At 36.4% G+C, this 19,740-nt stretch overlaps 1 protein-coding gene across 2 annotated transcripts; it reads left to right on the top strand.

Moving 5' to 3' along the window:
* The first annotated feature begins 981 nt into the window (after positions 1-981).
* LOC111715609 (protein transport protein Sec16) lies at positions 982-19,085 on the top strand. 2 transcript variants are annotated; one of them, XM_023490962.1, is made up of 15 exons: positions 982-1,232; positions 2,275-4,774; positions 4,868-5,018; positions 6,412-6,459; positions 6,670-6,827; positions 6,907-7,035; positions 9,439-9,570; positions 9,772-10,104; positions 10,324-10,513; positions 11,788-12,033; positions 15,384-15,454; positions 15,952-16,069; positions 16,421-16,555; positions 16,949-17,125; positions 17,381-19,085. In XM_023490962.1, the coding sequence occupies exons 1-15, from the start codon at positions 992-994 to the stop codon at positions 18,623-18,625; spliced, it is 5,874 nt and encodes a 1,957-aa protein (XP_023346730.1). In that variant the 5' UTR covers positions 982-991; the 3' UTR covers positions 18,626-19,085. The 2 variants fall into 2 exon arrangements, with proteins under 2 accessions (XP_023346730.1, XP_023346731.1); XM_023490963.1 differs by lacking the exon at positions 6,412-6,459.
* The last annotated feature ends 655 nt before the right edge of the window (positions 19,086-19,740 follow it).

Below are 19,740 nucleotides of genomic sequence, written 5' to 3'. Positions count from 1 at the left end.
ACAAGGATACGTTGGATCGACTCGAGGTGTCAATGCGGGAAGCGTGTAATGATAAAAGTACAGATATTGTGACCAGGTTAAATATCCTGGAGATGATTGAGTTGAGATTAAACAACTGGAATTCTAGTCCTCAGATGGTGGATATGTATAGACAGAAGCTGACTGAAGCTCAGCTGGATATCGATATGAAGAAGATTGGATACAATGGAGGGGAGAATAGGAAGGAGGATTTAATGAGACTTGACATGAACCTTCTCAAAATAGTCGGATTGAATAATAACAATGTGAAAAGTTGCGGAGATTCAGTGAGTTCTCTAAACCCTGAGAAAGTCTGTTTGTTCGAACATGATCCTGAATTCAGCTCCAGTCTTGAGGTCAATGGTCAGAAGGTTCTCATCTCATCATCCTCGGAGCAGCTCACCAGAATCTCTAAAGACGTCCTCGTCGAGTACTTTGCAATCTTCGAGGAAGCCAACCCCACTGTGGGGAGTAAGACTGGTATGCTGACCTATGAGAAGGATGAGTTGTTGAGGCTGAGTAAGTCTCCTCTGTGCAGAGACGCACCTAAAGACTGGGAGGAGATAGTAAACAGGAATCCAAATATTGCGAAGAAGGCCGGAGCTCCGACCAAACATTTCCTACGCGAGCTAGAGATGATCAGAAAGCAAGAGGCGGCCCGCAGGATGTAATGAATATAATCTAACCTAATCTCCAGTATTTAAGGCGCACGTTACTGATAAATTATTTCATCATTTTTGCAATATTTCTTTGTAAAACAAACTTATCCAATTTTTCATCCTGAAGTTAGTCAAGTTACCCCCTCTAGTAATTCCGTTGAAATTAACCGTGTGATATTTTTCTAGTTCTTTGAAAAGATTTTTTATTAAATTATATATGAAATTATATTTACTCGAATCTCAGATAATCATGTTAATCCAGGTTTTATTTACTAGATTAACAAAATATATGTATATTTTCAGATTCGGATGAAATGTACAGGAACAGGGCAAGGGCGGCCCATGTTCTCCAACCATCAGCTCCTGTAATTGCTCAGGGTTCTCTTCCTCCTGCAGGAGATATGGCACCACCCAACCAGGTTCCGGAGCAGTATCCAGGATATTCAACCCAACCTGCAGGATATAACGGAGTCGGAGAAGTTTCATTTTTCAACCCTTCAACGCTGAATGGACACATGGAACCTCAAATATTTCCTCAAGAAATATCTAGCAAAGGTAATCTTATTTTATATTTCTACGGTTATTTCTCAAACGAAAATATAATTCTTCCTTTACGCCTGATGTACATTTTTATGTGTCAGCTGTCGAATAATGATAAACTGTTATTTTGTGAAACAACATGTCTGTGTCCACGTAATTTCTAGGGACCCTCTATTATAGCCTGGTGCATAACGGATTTACATAGCAGAGAGGAGAAAGGATTTTGACAAACTATTCTTCCATCTTCTATATATAAATTTGGCTTGTCTGTTTGTTTGTTTGTATCCAATAAACGTCAAAACGGCTTAACCGATCGGGCCCAAATTTTTTGTGGGACATCTAGGGACCCCAGGGAAGGTTTATGAATGATTAAAATTTTAAATATTTGTCTCCATCAAAATTCGATCGTCATTAAATTTTTTAAAATTTTGAAAATCCGTGAATTTTTTTGTGAAAATCCGCGAATTATTTTTGTTTTGTTTTACGATGTACAGAAAGAGAACATGTTCACAATTAATTTAGAAGATAGGCTAGTGATATAAAACAACGATATCTTCCTCACTATTTCTCAGGTTAACGTTGAGACTCTGGCGATTAGCTATTCGAATTGGGGGTCACTTGAAATTACGCTCACAGTCCCTTTAAGTATTTCTATCCGTATGAATGTCAAATCATTATCTTCTTCTGATGTTGATTTAAGTATATTAAGATTCTTGGTTTGTATTCTTGCTGTTCAACTATTCATATATAATATTTTAAAGAAGCACTACAAATTCTAAAGTATATGTATACATGTATACTAATCTCTGCTCTGATATGCAGTATATATCAGTTAAAAGCTGGCTGTCAAGGAAAACCAAAGAATTAAGCGATTATATATCTTGAAGGGTTATAAACATTTTAACAAGAAGTAAATTGGTCAAAAAAATTTCAACGAAACTAGGTTGTCTAGAGTACATTTACTTTTTTTCATTTGTTAGCATGTTGCTCACACATTTTCAAAACTTTTCCGAAACTTTGATTATTAAGGAGTTTAAAACCTACTTAATAACTTCAGGTATTGGAGCAGCTGAACCTGTGGTTGCTGGAGTTGAAGGGACGGAAGTATCCTGGATGAATCCAGCTTCATTGAACAACAATCTCAATCCTGGAGAGGTCTACGAGGCTCAGTACTATGGTGAGCAGGTGGAGAATAAGGATGAAGGACAGGAGCAGCAGAACCAATTTAATCCGGCTTTAACTCTTGATCCCTCCGGGCAGTGGTACTGGGACTACAATCAGCAGCAGTGGTTTCCATACTACCCAGTGGATCAAAACAAGGAGCAGGGAGAGGACATGGAGAATGTTGTGAACAACGTTGGAAATTTACAACTAAATGAGCAGGATGAGTACCCCGCTAACATGGAGCAAGGTTCTCCAAATACAGAGTTAATGCAACCTCGTCCGAATGATTACGTTGAAAATTTAAAGCGAGAAAGACAGGATAGTGTGATGTCTAATGGATCCCATATCCCTGAGCCAAGCTTAGAACGGAATTCCTCCTTAGAGGTCGATAATATTAAATATCAATATAATTACAGTAATGAACCTTCTCCTTTTCACCAACAGGATCATGAACAGGAATACATTCCGGAACCAGTTCATGAACTTCCTCCAGCCACAGATAGTTCAGCGAGGAATATTTCTCCAGCTGGGGCGGAGAACTATGAAACTGGAACATCTCTTGGACCTCCAGATCTTGTTGATCATCGACCTAACACGTCTCAACCTGAAATAGTGTCAGATATTAGTCGTCCTGTTCTTCAGAACGGAGCTAACTCAACAGCTAATTCCGTACCGCCCCCAGATATGTTTGCGTCCCTTCCTGGAGCTTCTATGGTTCAGAATCCTTTGTACTCTCCTCCAGGACAAGACAATGCGAGTATTCCAGATCTTGGAGCTAGTCTTGGTTACACTTCAAGAGAAGTTCCCGACCTTGGAGCTAATTCCCCACTTGGAGCCAGGCCTGTGGTTGATCTTGGAGCTGAACCAGTAAATCAATCAGCTCCAAACAATTTCGGAGCACGGCCCAAACCTAGACCAGATCTTGGAGGAGAACCTTCGCAAGGTTCACAGTTTGCTCCGGATCTAACTTCTCAATCTGTGATACAAGCTTCTGACAACGCTCCTCTTCCTCCTCCCACACAAACTCAAACTTCAGAATCTGTATCTCATGATCAACACTACGATTTCTACAAAGGTCAATTTGAAAGTGCCATGCCTGATATAACAGGAGGTCGGTCTGGAGTTCCTCCTCCGCTCAGACCCGTTCCAACCCAAGATACACAAGGAAAAGCTCCAGATATTTTGAGAACCGAACCTTTAGTTCCAACTTCGGATCGGAATCTTTTTATGGAGACCGGAGAGCTCAGGGAGGAGGATGCTGTAAGAGTGAATTATCAGGTCCCTGAAACCCTTCCTCCACCTCCTTCCATGAACCAGGCTCAGCAATCAGTCAATAAACCTCCGTCCGATCTTCCACCGATGGTCGGAGGTAATGATCCCCCATCCTTGGTTCGGATGGTTGTTGGAGAATCTTTATCTAGTACTTCTCCTCAGACCTCAAATCAGAGAATGGTTGAGGGCGAATCGACTAACCAGCCCAACATTCTTCAACCTCTGCCAACCAGAGAGGTTGAAGGAGAAGCTCTTCAAGACCCTAGAAATTTCTCGAATCATAGAACAATTGAGGGAGAAGACGGACCTCCCGTTTCTCAGCATCCTCCTCCCACTAGATCCTGGGAGATTGATGGACAAGTCGGGAATCCTTCATTAAGCAGAGGTTTTTCGCGTGTTCCTAACTCTGGGGATTCTCAGAACGAGCTCGGATACAGATCCTCCGCTCCAACCAGTCCAATGGAATCTTCTCCGACTCATCTGATGTCCCAAACTGAGACAAGAAGTGCAGCTGCTGGGTCGGAGAGAAGGGACCAAACTGTGATGGGTGGACCTCCGACTACCAAGGTTCCACCGCTCCCTACCCCAGGTAGAGCAGTGGCTGGACAAGAGTCCTCTACTCCCTACGGGAGCCGACGAAGAGGAGATAATCATAAGAAATCTACTTACGACTCAGATGATGATCGAAACCAGGACTCAGAAAGCGAACGGGAGAGAGATAAAAGATACGTTCAACCCAGGAGAACAGTATCTCCCGGAGCAAGATCTAGCCGGTCCAAACCTACCCGTGGATATGATCGGTTCAATCGATCTTCGACTGAGCGTGAGGACGATTCAGACAGGAGACCTCGAGATTATCGGGACAGAAGGGAGGAGGACCGGGGGTTTAAGAAGGACTACGGCAGGTATGTTAAAGGTCGTTACAAGGACTATCGACGTGGGAGAGAGGACGAAGAAGTTTTTCGGGATGATGATCGGAGAAGTGTTCATGGCGGAGGAGGAGGAGGTAGAAGGATCAAGGATGAATCCTATAGGTACAGGGAGGATCAATTTTACAGAAGAACTAGGAACGAATCAGACTTTGAAAGAGAATCTTTTTACGGAGAGGATATTCTGAACAGGTATTCTATATTATTTTTTAACTTTAATTTTCCACCATCATTTTGCCACTTTCGCCATCTATTTTGGAATAATCGTGACTTCTCTGTCATTAGATCATCCCGTCCTGCATCAAGAGCTGGATCTGTGAGTCATTACGACCCCAACGAGAGCGTGTACGGGAGGGGGATGCAGGGGAGTATGGCGTACTTCCAACATCAGCTGATGCAGCAACAGCTAGCCATGATGAATCCATTGCAGTACCAGGTATACATATTATATATTTTTAAATATATGAAATAATCATTCATAAATAATAAATAGGGAGACTGGGTCTAACAAAAAATAAATGTTTTATTTTACTGAAATACCATTCGTAAACTTTCATAGTTACAAACTCATAGTTAAGTAACAGTTTAACCTCATTTGTGATCGGTAAAATAACTATTTGTTAATTCAACTTTTCGCCTAAACCTTTACTTAAATTAGTTTTTTACCATTTTATCGCAATGACTTGCTTCAGGTATACTCACCCGTATGAAAATGCAAAATTGCAGAATTTTTATTCCTAAATCTCTAGTACATAAAAATTAGTAAAAAACTTTCTATTTCTTGATTTAAGTAGAGCGCGACATTAAGTTCAAATGTTTTTTATTGACATACATTTGCTTGACTGGGTTTATGGAAGGGCATTTCAAGGTTATTCAAACGATTCTCAAGAGATCTCTTACAGCTTTTATCTGAGAAATTTTTTTTTTACTGATTATGCTGTGGGTTTTGTCTTAATGACTTTGTACTCCTGATTGATAGGGTGGCCAAAATGTACGGATTGATTTTTTTTTAACCCTAAAATTGTACGGATTTTACGGATTGTACGGATTTGTTTTCAAATTGTACGGATTGTACGGATTTTTATCCTGGAAAATACACCGTTTTTTAAAATTTTCACTCATTTCAGCAAATTTTTCATGAAAACAAAAAAAATTCTCGTCAAAATGAAGTTAGTTTAACTTATTTTCTGCATTCTAAATAATATTAGATTGATTAATGTTTCAATTGACAATCAATATTCATTCATAATTTTCGAGATATGTCCAAGAAGTGTTTATTTGAGAATATGTTCCATAAGTACTTATTTGATTGCTTATTCAAGAAGATGTTCCAGTATCCTGTACCCAGTATCCTGTACCNCATGTACCCTGTATCATGTATCCAGTATCCAGTATCATGCACCTAGTATCATGTACCCAGTATTTAGTTTGTATATATGTATGAAGCCAATTTTTTACAGATTGATTCTTGCTGAAGAAGTTTAAACCCTCTTACATGAACTGAACACAAAAGACAATGAATGAAAAATTGAATTTTAATGTTTTTTTTTCAAAAATGGTTTTTTTTCGAAAATTGTACTGATTGTACAGATTTCTAAAAAAATGTACGGATTTTTTAAAAAATATACGGATTGGTTTAAAAAAATGTATGGATTGTACGGATTTTTTTTAAAAAAATTGTACGGATTGTACGGATTGTTTTTCGAAAATTGTACGGATTGTACGGATTTCTTCTGAAAATGTACGGATTTTTGTACGGTTGTGTTAAAAAAAGTTTTGGCCACCCTGTATAATAAATAAAATTAGACTTTTTTATTTATTTGTTTCAGCCCTTTTCTCCAAAGCTGAATGTGGTATTTGAAAAGTCTCTGGATTCGGTAAATAGCGTCAAACTGGTTTCTTTTAATGTTGGATTTTAACGGAACGGATTCACCTTTAGTTTCTTTTAATGTTGGTGGCTGGATTTTAACGGAACGGATTCACCTTTTGTTTCGTTTTAGCACATTTTTATAATCTTTTTATTGGACTTAGTTTTGGGATGGAAATAGAAACATTGTTTTCAATTTTTTATTTATTTTTTATTTTAGATTCAGACAGCTGTGAGAGAGATGGATAAGATTATGGAGAACCCGGAGAATGTTGGGATCTATAAGCAGCACTGGGACACGTACGAGAAGCAACCGCAGTTGATGGAGAAGCTGCGCCTGGAGAACCCGGTCATGCATCATCTTCTCATTCATTTCAAGTCAGTAGAACATCAACATCTATCAAACAATTTTATTTAAGTTTTTATTTTCAGTTTTATCGTTTTTTTAATGTTTCAGGCAAAATTTCTGGCACCTGGTGGAGGACAAGAAGAATATTGTGAAGGAGGAGTTGGTTGAGAATAAGGAGGAGGACGAGGAGATGGAACAGTTTGCCAGACATTTCCACCAACTCTCACCTTCACACAGGTAGGACGTAGAACCGGGTTTCATCTAGGATCAATTTGAGTTCACATTGTACAATGTTCACCCATGACACCCAATTTTTTTTTACCCCGAAACAGGGTCAAAAATATAAAAATATGCCACAAAAAACATTTTAATGCCTAAATAAAAGCCACAAATGATATCTTAACGTTAAAAATCTGTCAAAATGAATAAAATATGCCACTAACATTATGTAAATGCGTAAAATATGCCACAAATTATGTCTTGCCACAAAAAATATGCCATATTTTCATCACAGCTCTGAGAATATGTCCCAAAAAGTATTTAAATTCATAAATCTGCAACTAAAATTATCTATAAGCTTAAAATCTGCCACAAAATAGTGCTAATGTATAACATATGCCACAAGGTATTCCCAGACATATAAAAATCTTCCATAAACAGTAATTAAAAGCAAAAATAATGCCACAAATTATGTCTACGTCATACAAAATTTGCCACACAAGCCTTCTAAGCTCAGGAAATGTGCCACAAACAGTATTTAAATGCCTTAACTAGTAATTAAAAGTATAAAATATCCCAAACAAAATAAAGCTCCGAAGATATCCCAAAAAAAGTTTTTATTTACATCAAAAAGAGGGTGAAAATTATAAAAAGTATGCCACAAAAAACTAACATTTTAAATCATAAATAATGGCCCCAAATGATATCTTAACATTTAAATTGGCCTTAAGTACATAAGGTATGTCACTAACAGTAATTAAAAGCATAAAATATGCCACACAAAACTTGTACTAAAAAACTGCCACAGCTGATAAAAAGGGACAACTCCGCATTCTGCATGAAGCGGTGCACACTTAATGCGATATTATATAAGGAATTCCGCTGGACTGGGAAATAGTAAAATGTGAATTAATGTGTTTAGCATTCCTAAAGCATAAAATATGCCACACAAGAATTTTAACTCGGAAGAATATGCCACACAAAAAAAATTTAAAATTCGCCCAAACTTCAAAAATTATGCCACCAACAATAACCGAAAGCAAAAAATATGCAACACGTAAATTTCTAAAAAAAATGCCACAAATTAGGTCTTGCCACAAAAAAATCAGCCACTCATACCATTAAAGCTCAGAAGCCACAATAAGTATCTAAATGCATAAAATCTGCCACAAATTATAATTAAGCTCAAAATTTGCATGAAATAATAAAAGCGAAAATTTTGGGGTGGAAAATGTAAAAATTTTGCGAAAAAAAAATACAAAAGAGAAATTCTTAATTATGATTTAATGAAACTTCTTACGTTGAGCTCTCTGAGAAGAGAATTCCACAAGTTTTTTGCGCAATTAATTGTTGCACCAATGGTTTTCGCAGAATTTGGGTTTTGGGGGAAAAAATGAAGATTAAAGAAAAAAGGCGAAGAGGGATGGCAAAAGGAGCAGAGGGAAGGGAAAAGGGACAAGAGGGAAGGGGAAGGGAACAGGAAAAAGGGGAAGGGAAGGGGAAAGAGGGAAAGGAAAAAATCACAAAAAATAGTATCATTGGGGAACCTTGAAGTTGATCTTTTTAGAGCACCAAAACACTTTATTATACTACTGAAATCCAAACATTTTCTTTGCAAGGGGGGCTCTGCCCCCACTGCACTCCCACGCCACAGAAAACTTCTTCGAAGTTTGCGCGGGCTTCAGAAACCTGTAAAATAGACCTGTTTTTAAGTTGCGGATCTGGAAAAAAATATGATTATGAAAGGTGGGGAGTGGGGGGCAAGATGAGTCTCACTACTAATACATACCAATGTAAAGTTTTCGTTCGCTGTAAACTCTAATCTAAGCTCAGAAAATATTTCAGCAACACTAACAAAAGACATAGCTACAAAAAAAACACATTTTAATGTAGCAGCAAGTTCAATTCAACTTCTAGGTCTGATAACAAAATTGTAAAAATTGTAAAAAAAAAAGCCACAACATGGAAGCACTACACCCACCACAAAATTCCTAGACACCCTGACGTAGAACAACTCTTCTGTTCCAGGAGAACAATAATTTCAATTCTAAAGGTGTGAAAAAAATGCTAGGGAACAATAAAAACATGAGTGAACATTAGATAAGCTTGAAAGGATAAAAAGGTTCATGAAAAGTGTGAAGAAATTTGAGATTTGTTAGAAGGTTGATTGGAAATAGAGATAAAAAATAAGTAATTAGAAATAAAGATAAAAAAAGTTATAAGGGAAGAAACTTATACCTATATCTCCAATATTATTACCAGATTTTTTTAATACCTTTTAGACATAAAAAAATATTTCAAGTTATCTTATTTAATTTTTGGATAATTAAAAACCTGTAGGAAAACAAGGCCAGCTGCACTAATGTTCAAATGTTGGCTAATTATATAATAAATTAAAAACTAACCTGGATTTCTAACTAGGCCTGAGTCTAGGCAGGCTGGACAGGAATCTACAATTCATGGGACGGATGACTCAGGTTGGAGAGAATCTAGCTCTGTCCTACCGGAGAGGTTGACTCCTCTAATGTTCTCAAGACCACACGTATGCGCAAGGTTGATATTTAAAAATATGCATGTACAAATAATAAAAAAAACACTGGTTTTTAATCTTAAAGTTATTTTTTTGCGAGTTAGAGTTTCATTTTAGCCAAAATTTTAGCATATTTTACTTTGCATCAAATCAGAACAGATTTTTTTTACAAGAATTCAACATTAAACTCTTCTAAGGATTAATTTCTCCCTTATCTTCTTCAGAATTTCTGCCTCCGGAATTTTGATAAAAGTTGAGCCTGCAGCTCCTAATGAAGGTCAAACTGCTACCGTTGAATTACATTCCATATCCGCGCTGCTCTCTCATACGAAGGAGCACCGTCAACTTTCAGCATTCCCCGGACCCCTCAACCCTCGGGAAACTCACAAGAACGACGTGATCAAGTTCTGTGAGCGAAAGATCAGTGAAGGACGGGATCGGAGAATGATGGATCGTGAGAGCTATGAGCTCCTGTGGAACATGCTGATCCTACTGCTCCGACAGAAGGGTCAGGTCGAGGGAAGTGATCTAGCAGATTTATTACTCCGAGAAAGCAGGTCAGGGTTTTATCAATTGTTGAACACAACACTTAATGGTTGAATTAAAATTATATAGCAAATATGATGAGATTTATGGCTCTAAATGTTAATGGCCAATCAAAGCCCATTAATCGCTTTACATGGCAATGCCGCGCATGTGACTTCTTAGCGTGCACAATCCAAGTATAACCAAGAATTGTTAAAAATCCGAACCTGGTAATTTTTTTTTCTTAATAGAGCTGAGAGTGGCGATGACTTTAATAATCGGAGTCGAGCTTCTTCCTACCGAGGAAACCAGGAAAATTCATCCGGACACCGAGGGAACCCGGAGCAAAGAGAAGAGTCCTCAGCTTCCTCATTACACAGTGAAGATCACGGGGATAGAGTCACGTTCTCTAAATCCGTAATTAATCAACCAGCTTCTCAGGTATATAATAATATTAGGACGACAAAATCATAAATTCGTTCTGTTTTGATGGAGCTCCCGAATTCCCGAATTCGATCCTTGAATATTGGTGTTTTATTGCTGGTTGCATGATTACTATTTTATTCCTGGCAGATGTTAGTGCCAGGCCAGAGTTAGTTATTAGTGAGTAAGAGTAAAAAATTCCAATTATCAAACTGAACTTATTTTTAAAATTTCAAGCTTTGCTGTTTTAATCTACTAAATCATAATTTAATATTATAAGCATTTAAATGATAATGCGAAGATAGCAGAACCTGACCACATTTGTTATCAATGTTTTCTGAAAAGAAACTGATTACTCGCCGAAAAGTTATTTTTAAAATTTTGATATTTCTAACGTAGACTTATTGATCCAGCAAAATTCACATTTTGAAATTCAAAGTTCTACGACATCAAGTTGCAAAGATATGATGAGAATAGATTAATTTGAAGCAAATAATTAGTTCCTTTTTCTGAATATTTAATTTTTTAACAAATTTAATTTGTATTTTCTCCTAAATATTCAATTATTTAACAAAGGAATTGACTCTTTGCAACAAATTCTGATTTTCTAATTCCTCCATTATTGCAACTCAATGTCGTAGAACTTAGATATTTCAAACTATGAATTTTGTTGAATCTAATAATCTTAAGTTTAAAATATCGGAGGTTTACACCATCAGAGTCTAAAACTAAAGAATGCGCGAATTTTAAGTTCGAGGTTAAAAGTTCTGTAAAATTATTAGTAGCTACTTAAATATTAAACTTTCTCAATTTTAAATTTGAATTTCCCGGGAAAATCTGAACCAATTAGAGAAAAGGATTTACGGAGAATATTACATAACCATCGCTAATCAGCTGATTACGTAACCGAAAACAAAACATATTTCTAGTTACAACCGTATTTTGGGTTTACAAGCAAAAATTAATTAATCTAAAACGTGAAATTTCTTTAACAAGGTTTTCACTTTTAAATATAACGTAAAGTTGAATGCCACTTTCTCAGCTGAATGATGATTGAATAATAGACAAATAGGGAAAATGCAGGATTTCAAGATTTTAACCCTGTGTTTAAATTTTAACTCGTCGATTTCGGCGGTTAAAGTTCAGGTTTAAATTAAGTCAGAAGTGGCATTTAACCATGAACTTAGAATTTAAGTCAAAACTGTTCGTTCTTTAGTTTTAGACTCAGGTTGCAAAGATAAAGGGATTAGAAAGGGCAAAGACTCAATTCTTTAATTCTAGATTTATTTTAGGATGAGGTTGTCTCCAGGTTCCGTTCCTACCTACTCCATGGTAATAAACAGGAGGGGTTGGAGTTTGCCATGAACAAGGGTCTGTGGGGACACGCCCTCTTCCTTGCTAGTAAGATGGATCAGCGGACCTATGCTGGTGTAATGACAAGGTTTGCCAACGGTCTTGCTGTCAATGATCCTCTGCAGACCTTGTATCAGCTGATGTCTGCTAGGATGCCGTCATCAATGAAATATTGTGTAGACCAGGTCATTCTTCTATCTATATACTTTGCTTGTCTTGTCTGTCTGTTTGTAAACAAAACGGCTAAACCGATCGGGCCCAAATTTCGTGTGAGGCCTTAAATGACGCCAAGTTTTTGATTTTTGTAAAATTTTGAAAATTTGCAAAACATTTTTATTAAATCCGCGAATTTTTTTAGTTTATTGTTTTATATAGTAAAAAGAGAATATGCTCACACATAGAGCCACAACTAAAAGTTGAAATAGAAGTGTAGTATTTTGTATTATATCATATCTGTTCGGTTCCATAGTAGTAAACCTATCGTGTAAGAATTCCCATTATTACACGGTTCAGGAGGAACAATTCTAATATTGTTCGCTTCCTTGCGTTTAAGAATGCTTATTCTTACACTGTAAGTGTAGAATTTTCATTCTTTAACGCTCAGACCGTGTAAGAATGGGAATTATTACACGGTCAGAGCGTGAAAGAATGTATATTCTTACACGCTCCAAGCATTAAAGAATGGAAACACTAGTTGAAGAATATTCATTCTTACACGCTCCTTATATTGATCTTTTCAGTATAGAACAATATTGATATTAACTTAATTATTTTGTACTGACAACATGCACAGGGCAAACTCACCTTTTTCTTTTACATTAATACATGCAAACTTACCTTTTTTAACTTAAAAACAACATGCTCACTTACCTTTTTCGTTAATATTAAAACATGCAAACTTACCTTTTTTACTTTAGTAAAACATGCTCAATTACCTTTTTCGTTTTTTGAAGTATTGATATACCTTAATTCAGAAATATCAATTTGAATCTCAACCCTAGTCCTGACAGAAGAGTGGAAATTAACATTTTCTGACCTTTCCCAAAAATATGGACGATGCCTTTAGCCTTACATTAGACACTTTCATCAAACTGCCGAGTCTTAAATTTTTTTAGTTCATTTTCATTTCAAACCAAGTTTGGTGAGATTTTGCAAATCTCTGCATACTTGTAATAGTATGGTCAGAGCTTTTCAGTCTGAGTCACCATATCTCGCATAGTTCGAGATGATGAAGTGAAACCACAATCAAAACCAAAAAAAAGTATAAAAACTTATCATTGAAATATTAGTGTCACACTTTTGATGAAGTCTTAGCACTCCATAGCAATGAAAACAAACCAGTAAATCTTGCTTCATGAATAAAAGACAAAGATCTTCATCAGTTTAGGTCGAACTGATTCTTACTAGATAACCTGCTTTTATCTCCTCTTTTTGGAAGATTTAGGATCTAATATCCAGAAAATGATTTCTTCTATAAATGAAGACACGATATTGTTCAGTAGATTAAGACAACCCACGACTATACCTTCTCTCCATCTAAAAAACTCAGGGCACATTTAACATGCTGTATCTAAATGTTGTATCAACTTAAAAAACGAGCAAAATCATTGGTAAACAAACAAACTAAACTAAGGAAACAATCACACCACATGCATTACTTTCAAATTAAGAACCAATTTTTACTTCTAAAATGTTTTTTTTAACATTTTATAACATTAGAAAAATAAAAAAACAGTGTTAGTCAGAACAAGAGCATAAAACTTATTTGCAACCTTTCATAATGTGAACTGTTCCAACTTGAAATAGTCGGTTTTCACCAGAATTATTTTTTAATATAATTTCTTGGGTATGTGCCCATGGAACCTCACAAATATGATATAATAATACATCAAGATTATTTCATCTCGTTTAAGAATTTCCATTATTACATTCTTTTCCTCATAAGATTATCATATTATTCAATTTAATGTGTTTCCGCATTAAAGGGGTAATTTTTTTAAATAGAAAATACCAAGCCTTCTTTTTGACATTATTGTGAACTTCTGACCGTTGGTTTGGTTAGGCCCAAACTCAAATTTTGGTCCGAAACCTCGGGTGATTAAAAAAAATGTATATTTAAAAATCACGAAACCTCGACCTCCTCTGAAGGAGAGGGCCTTACTAACCTATATAGAAAACATGGTCAGATTGTAATTGGGGATGGGGATCAAAGACTAATCTTGAAGTATTAATCTTGAGAGTTCTGAAAACTTTAGCAAACTTTAACAACTAAGTGTTTAATAGCAGCAGCGCTCGGCCCCCTAGCCCATCCTATTCGCAGCGCTCGGCCCAGATATAATCCCAACCTAACCTAACTCACGATATAGTTAACATGAGCATTGAGCAGATTGTAATTGTATTACAGTTAAATGTGAACAAAATGTGAGATTGTCTGTAATAGGTTTCGCGGTTTTTACTTAATATTTGTATGGATATTGTTTATTGGGGCCTTGAACTTATCACATGACCAAATTTGAGAGTTAGGGCCTTACCACTATTCCGCTGTAAGGATTGAACCCATTATTGCAGTATTATTTTTTAAAAAAATATTACAAAAATTGAGATTGCTTTTTCGGGGGTTTCAAAATTACTGGAAATAAAATAATTTTTTCAGCTTGATAGACAAAGTGTTATAACATCTAATATAAAAATAAATATATCTGTCATTTTTTTAAAGAAAGCATTGGGTCGTTCAACACTTTGTCATTTAATATCTATCAAAGATAAATGAAGATTGTAAAGTGTTTTCTAAATCTTATGTTAAGTGGGACACACTGTATCGTTTAATAATCTAAGATTCCCTCAGATCTTATAATTATCTCTTAAAGCAGTGCTTAGGATCCGTTGGATCCGCAAGATTTTGGCATCCGGATCTGCAAAAATATGCGGATACACGGATCCGGATCCAATGGGCAAAATAGCATCCAAAAAATGCAAAAAAAAATTACTCTCAAGACCCAAATCTGAACTATAAAAAATGAGATTATATAAATTTTCTGATTTCTGAATGGTTCATCAAGGTTTAGCATAAAAATAAGCGAAAAAAAGGACAAAATTTGAAAATTCTGTTTTCTTTTAAAAAATTCAGTCAATTTTAAAGAAATAACCTGGATCCAGATCCGGATCTATTTTTTTTTTCAGTGCGGATCCAGGATCCCGATCCGCATCAAAATTAAATGGATCTAAAGCACTGTTAAAAGTAAAAAATAAATTATTTTTGGTAATTTAAAAAAATTATAATTTTCTCTTACTCCCTTACCTGGGACCAGATTAAATGAAAAGGAGCTAAGCTATGTAAAATGAATTGCACCATTTCACTTCACCTTGACCAAGCTTACGAGAGAACTAGTTGAACCGGCAGTCCGTGGTTTAACTACATCTGCTATTCATTAAACTTAGTCCCAGAAGTTTTATTTCAAATTCCTGATTTAAATAAAGTTTAATTCTGAGAAATATGAAGATGAAGAGTAAAGACTAATTTTATATTCTGATATAGAGATGGGGAGACTGGAGACCACATCTAGCAATGATACTTTCAAACCCTCTGCCAGGATCAGATATTCATAGGTACAACCAAAGTCGTATATACGGGGGGGGGAGCTAGCTAAGGGGGTTCTCAGGCCCTATCGGGTGCTGAGAACCCCTGGAAAGGAAAAACATTTAAGCCCCCTCGGACAAATTCCCTACATAAAATTAACAACATTATAGACTTTTTTACACTTTTACTACTTTTGCAGTTTTTGCTCTGATTGACGATATTTAAAATCAGATGCCAATCTTTAAGTGCATTACAAGTTTACTAGATAAAAAACAGATTATGTACATTTGTTTTAGCCTTCATGAAGGTTTTCTTCCGGAGAAACAAAACCTTTATATTTCATTATTTCCGTTCACATGTCAAAAATGTCAATATTTAATGAACGACAAAATTGGATAATTTATTTTAATTTTTGTAAAATTTCTTACTTAAAATATTTTTACCTTTAAAATCAAAAAACAGGCTTTATCCTGAATGTTTAACGTTAATTAGGATTTTAAATGTAATTGTATTTATCATTGTTAAGGAGATCTATGATAACACTGGGAGATACTCTGGCCAGCAAGGGTCAACTGTTTGCTGCGCAGTTTTGTTATATCGTAGCAGCAGTAGACTTCGGAACTTATACTAAAAAATCATCTAAGGTAAATTAATATCAAATTTAATAAACTCAAATAAATGATATTTAATAAATGAATAGTACACTTTTGATTCTGGCCTTCCTTCAGTTGGTTGAAAAAGTAATAATTACGGGTTAAAAGCTATTTTAAGAGTTTAGAATTAAACCAGTCTGTAATCTAGAATCCCACGGGGGGGGGGGGGGGCTTATACTGGATTTTAAATAGATGCTTGGCAAGACAAAGATAAAATTTATTATTTTTTTACAGTCATTGATTCCATGTCAACGTAGATATCCTATATATAATAATTTATATTTCAGTCTGCCCCCCCCCCCCCCCCTCTTTTATTCGTGTTTACACAATTATTATGTTTAGTTGGTTCTCCTTGGTTCTGCAGTTGGAGATAAGAGTGTGGAGGAGTTCGCCACCAACGAGGCAATACAGTGCACCGAGATCTATGAGTTCGTCCAGAAGCTTGGCAATCATGAGTTCGAGATGCCAACCCTACAGGTATTAATAGAATAATTTTAACCTTAGCAGTCGAAACTTATGTACAAGATTGCGCTAATCTACGACTTTTGAATTAAGCATCCAAATTGAAAATCTAATTTGAAACTTTAAAGTGATTTATCATAGTTGACTTTATAAGCAGACTAATAGTAATTTCTCAATCTTTTTTAACACGGTACGTGCACAAGAAAACTTGTAAACCCTTTAATTAATTATTAATAATTGATTGAGATCGGGCTGAAATTCCAGAGTATTTCGCTATCTCAGACTACAGCAGATACGAATTACTCCATTCTGAAGGAATTAACAATACAAGTACTGTCACAAGGATCCTTCCCTATTCTAAGTTTTGTTTTCGTTCTATATTTAGCCGCATTATACTTCTTGTTTCAGCCATTTAAATTCCTGCACGCTGTACGACTTTGTGAAGCTGGATTGGCAAGCAGAGCTCAGGATTATTGTCGGGAGATTGCAGAGTACGTAATGAGGAATCCGACCAGGGTCGAGACAGATTTTCTCCCGGATTTCCTGCAACAGTTGTCTCATCTTTCAGAATGTCTCAAATATCAGGTCAGTGATTGATCATTTAAACCTGTTGAAGTGAAAGTTGAAATTTGATTAATTCCTTATACTCTAAAAAAGTTGAAAAATCGACGAAAAATTGAAAATTAAAAGATTATATTGAAATGTAAATAAGATTAAGAAATGTTTGAATAAGAAATAAATTTAGAATTGGTTATAATTGCAAAACTAAACTGAGAATTTGGTTTTAAAAAATGGAGATGCTATAGCTGAACTTAGTTGATTAAAATCTTGATTTTTTAGGATCCTCAGTATACAACTAGTTCCGGAGAACTGAGCGAAATTGCAGACCCTGAGTGGATGACTAGGTTTAGAGATGTGATACAAAATCTGACCTACGGAGCTACAGAAGACCACACTCAACAGGAATCCTTGTCCTATGGAGGAGAAGTAGAACATAACGGATACTATGATCAGCAGTATCAATACTATCAGGAAGGATACGAGAACACGGAGCAGGAAACCAACCAGGCGGAGTATAACGAGGAAAACCAGGAACCTGGTTCTGAGGAAGTGCAAGAAACTCCTCAGGAAACCTTGGCTGCAGAAGACAACAATGAGCAGGTCCCAACCCTTCCACCTTTATTTAACCCTGCGGAGTATGCCCCCCAGCCTGTAGAACCGGAACCTGCTTATCATCCTTCTGCCGAAGATACAGGAAGGAAGAGTTCTATCACAGAAACCCCAAGTTTTTCCTCTGCAGCTGGACAAAGGAGCAGACAAGCTTCAATTACAGACCAGCAGAATTTTGGTTACTATTCTAATATTCAACCTAATCATCCTCCAGTTCTAACACCTGCTACCCAACCCAACCCGGCTCCAACCCCTGCTCCAGTCCCTAATAAGCAGACTACACCTATGGAGACAAAAGTTAAGAGTGGAACGGACTCGAAGCAAAGCAACGGAAAACCCTTAAGTTCCGCTCCTAGTAAGAAATCTAGTTGGTTTGGTGGCATTTTTGGGAAAATATTAAAAGCTCCGAACCAGGTTCATCTTCCGGATGATTCTGACAAAACTATTGTTTTCGACGAAAAGTTGGGAAGGTGGGTAAACCGGGACGGCGACGAAGATACCCTTGCTCCGGCGGCTCCGCCTCCAATGGATCCAACATTCATGAACTCTTTGCCTTCTCCGGACTCTAAGCCTGGAATGATGAGCTTACCCGCCGGTTCTCCGCCAGCTCAGAGCTTTAGAGCTCCAAAGCGTCGAGGACGTGGCTACGTTGATGTTTTTGGTCAATCTGGAGTAACTAAACCTGTGACAGCTCCACCAATGCTGCTTCCTACGGACTCTAGACCCACCAGTCTTCCTGTTTCTCCAATGATTTTCAACCCAAGCCTGAGTCCGACCAGTGAAGAAGGAGGTCAGGAGATGATGTCTTTACCAAACCTTGAGACGAGTTCTCAGGTCGGCGGGAACCCTCCTCCTCCTATGATGATGTTCAACCCCAGTAGTATGGCGAGCGTCACGGATCCTCCAGCGTTCTAATAGTTTTCAGTTCTTCAAACCAGTGAAAAATGATTCCTTGAAAATCGGAGCTAGCTTGTAAACCGCCATTTGTTTGCGGATTACCCACATCGTTTTTACCTGGGCCTAGTTGTTAAAAATGTGCTGATATTTATTCCTAGTTTCATCCATCATGCTCCTTCAAATATCATTCACACAGAACACAGTCGAGATCAAAATATCTCACGAGCATTTGGTTGCGGATACTTTTATACACAACTTTATCAGTCAACAACTTATTGGTGCAATCAGTGTTGAGGTTTTATGTTAAATTTTAGAGAGAAAAAACCAGAAGCTGTATATTCTTATCCTTGTTTTCCTTGGTTCCCTTTAATCTATTGAAGTTAGTTCGGGCAAATTGTGATTATATATATTTATTATTTATGCAGTTAATTTGTCTTGTATAGTAAGTTCAGTTTTAATACAATTCATATTTATTGGATCATTGTTTCCGAGTGATATTTCTTTACAAGAACCAGGAGTGGAACCATTAAATTGTGAAAGGAAGGAATTCCTTGACACAAACTCTGATTTTCTAATCCTTTCTGCAAAAAAATGTCGTTGACTTCATAAATTTCAAACTAAGAATTCTGTTGAATCAGATAATCCAAGTTTGAAATATTAAGGGTTTACATCATCAAATCAAGTCAAATCACAGGGGGTAAGGAAGACTAGGATTAATAGGATATGTGGGTAGGAGTAATTAAGGTCCTAGGATTAATAGAATATATAGTTTAGGAATAATTAAGGTCCTAGGATTAATAGGATATGTAGTTAAGGAGTAATTAAGGTCCTAGGATGATTAGGATATCTAAGTATGGTGAAAAAAAGGCCCTAGTATGAATAGGATATGTTGGTATGGAGCAATTAAGGTCCTAGGATTAATAGAATATACAGTTAAGGAGTAATTAAGGTCCTAGGATTAATAAGATATCTAGGTATGGTATAATAAGGTCCTAGTATGAGTAAGATATGTTGGTATGAAGTAATTAAGGTCCTGGGAATAAGAGAAAATATAGTTATAGATTTATTAGGGTCTTAGGATTAAAAGGATATCTAGTTATGGTGTAAAAAGGCCCTAGTATGAATAAAATATG

Source organism: Eurytemora carolleeae, unplaced genomic scaffold (genome assembly GCF_000591075.1).
Source record: "Eurytemora carolleeae unplaced genomic scaffold, Eaff_2.0 scaffold1733, whole genome shotgun sequence".
NCBI classification, from domain to species: Eukaryota; Metazoa; Arthropoda; class Copepoda; order Calanoida; family Temoridae; genus Eurytemora; species Eurytemora carolleeae.
Note: the sequence above shows the minus strand (reverse complement) of the source record. Positions and strands in the feature narration are given on the sequence as shown.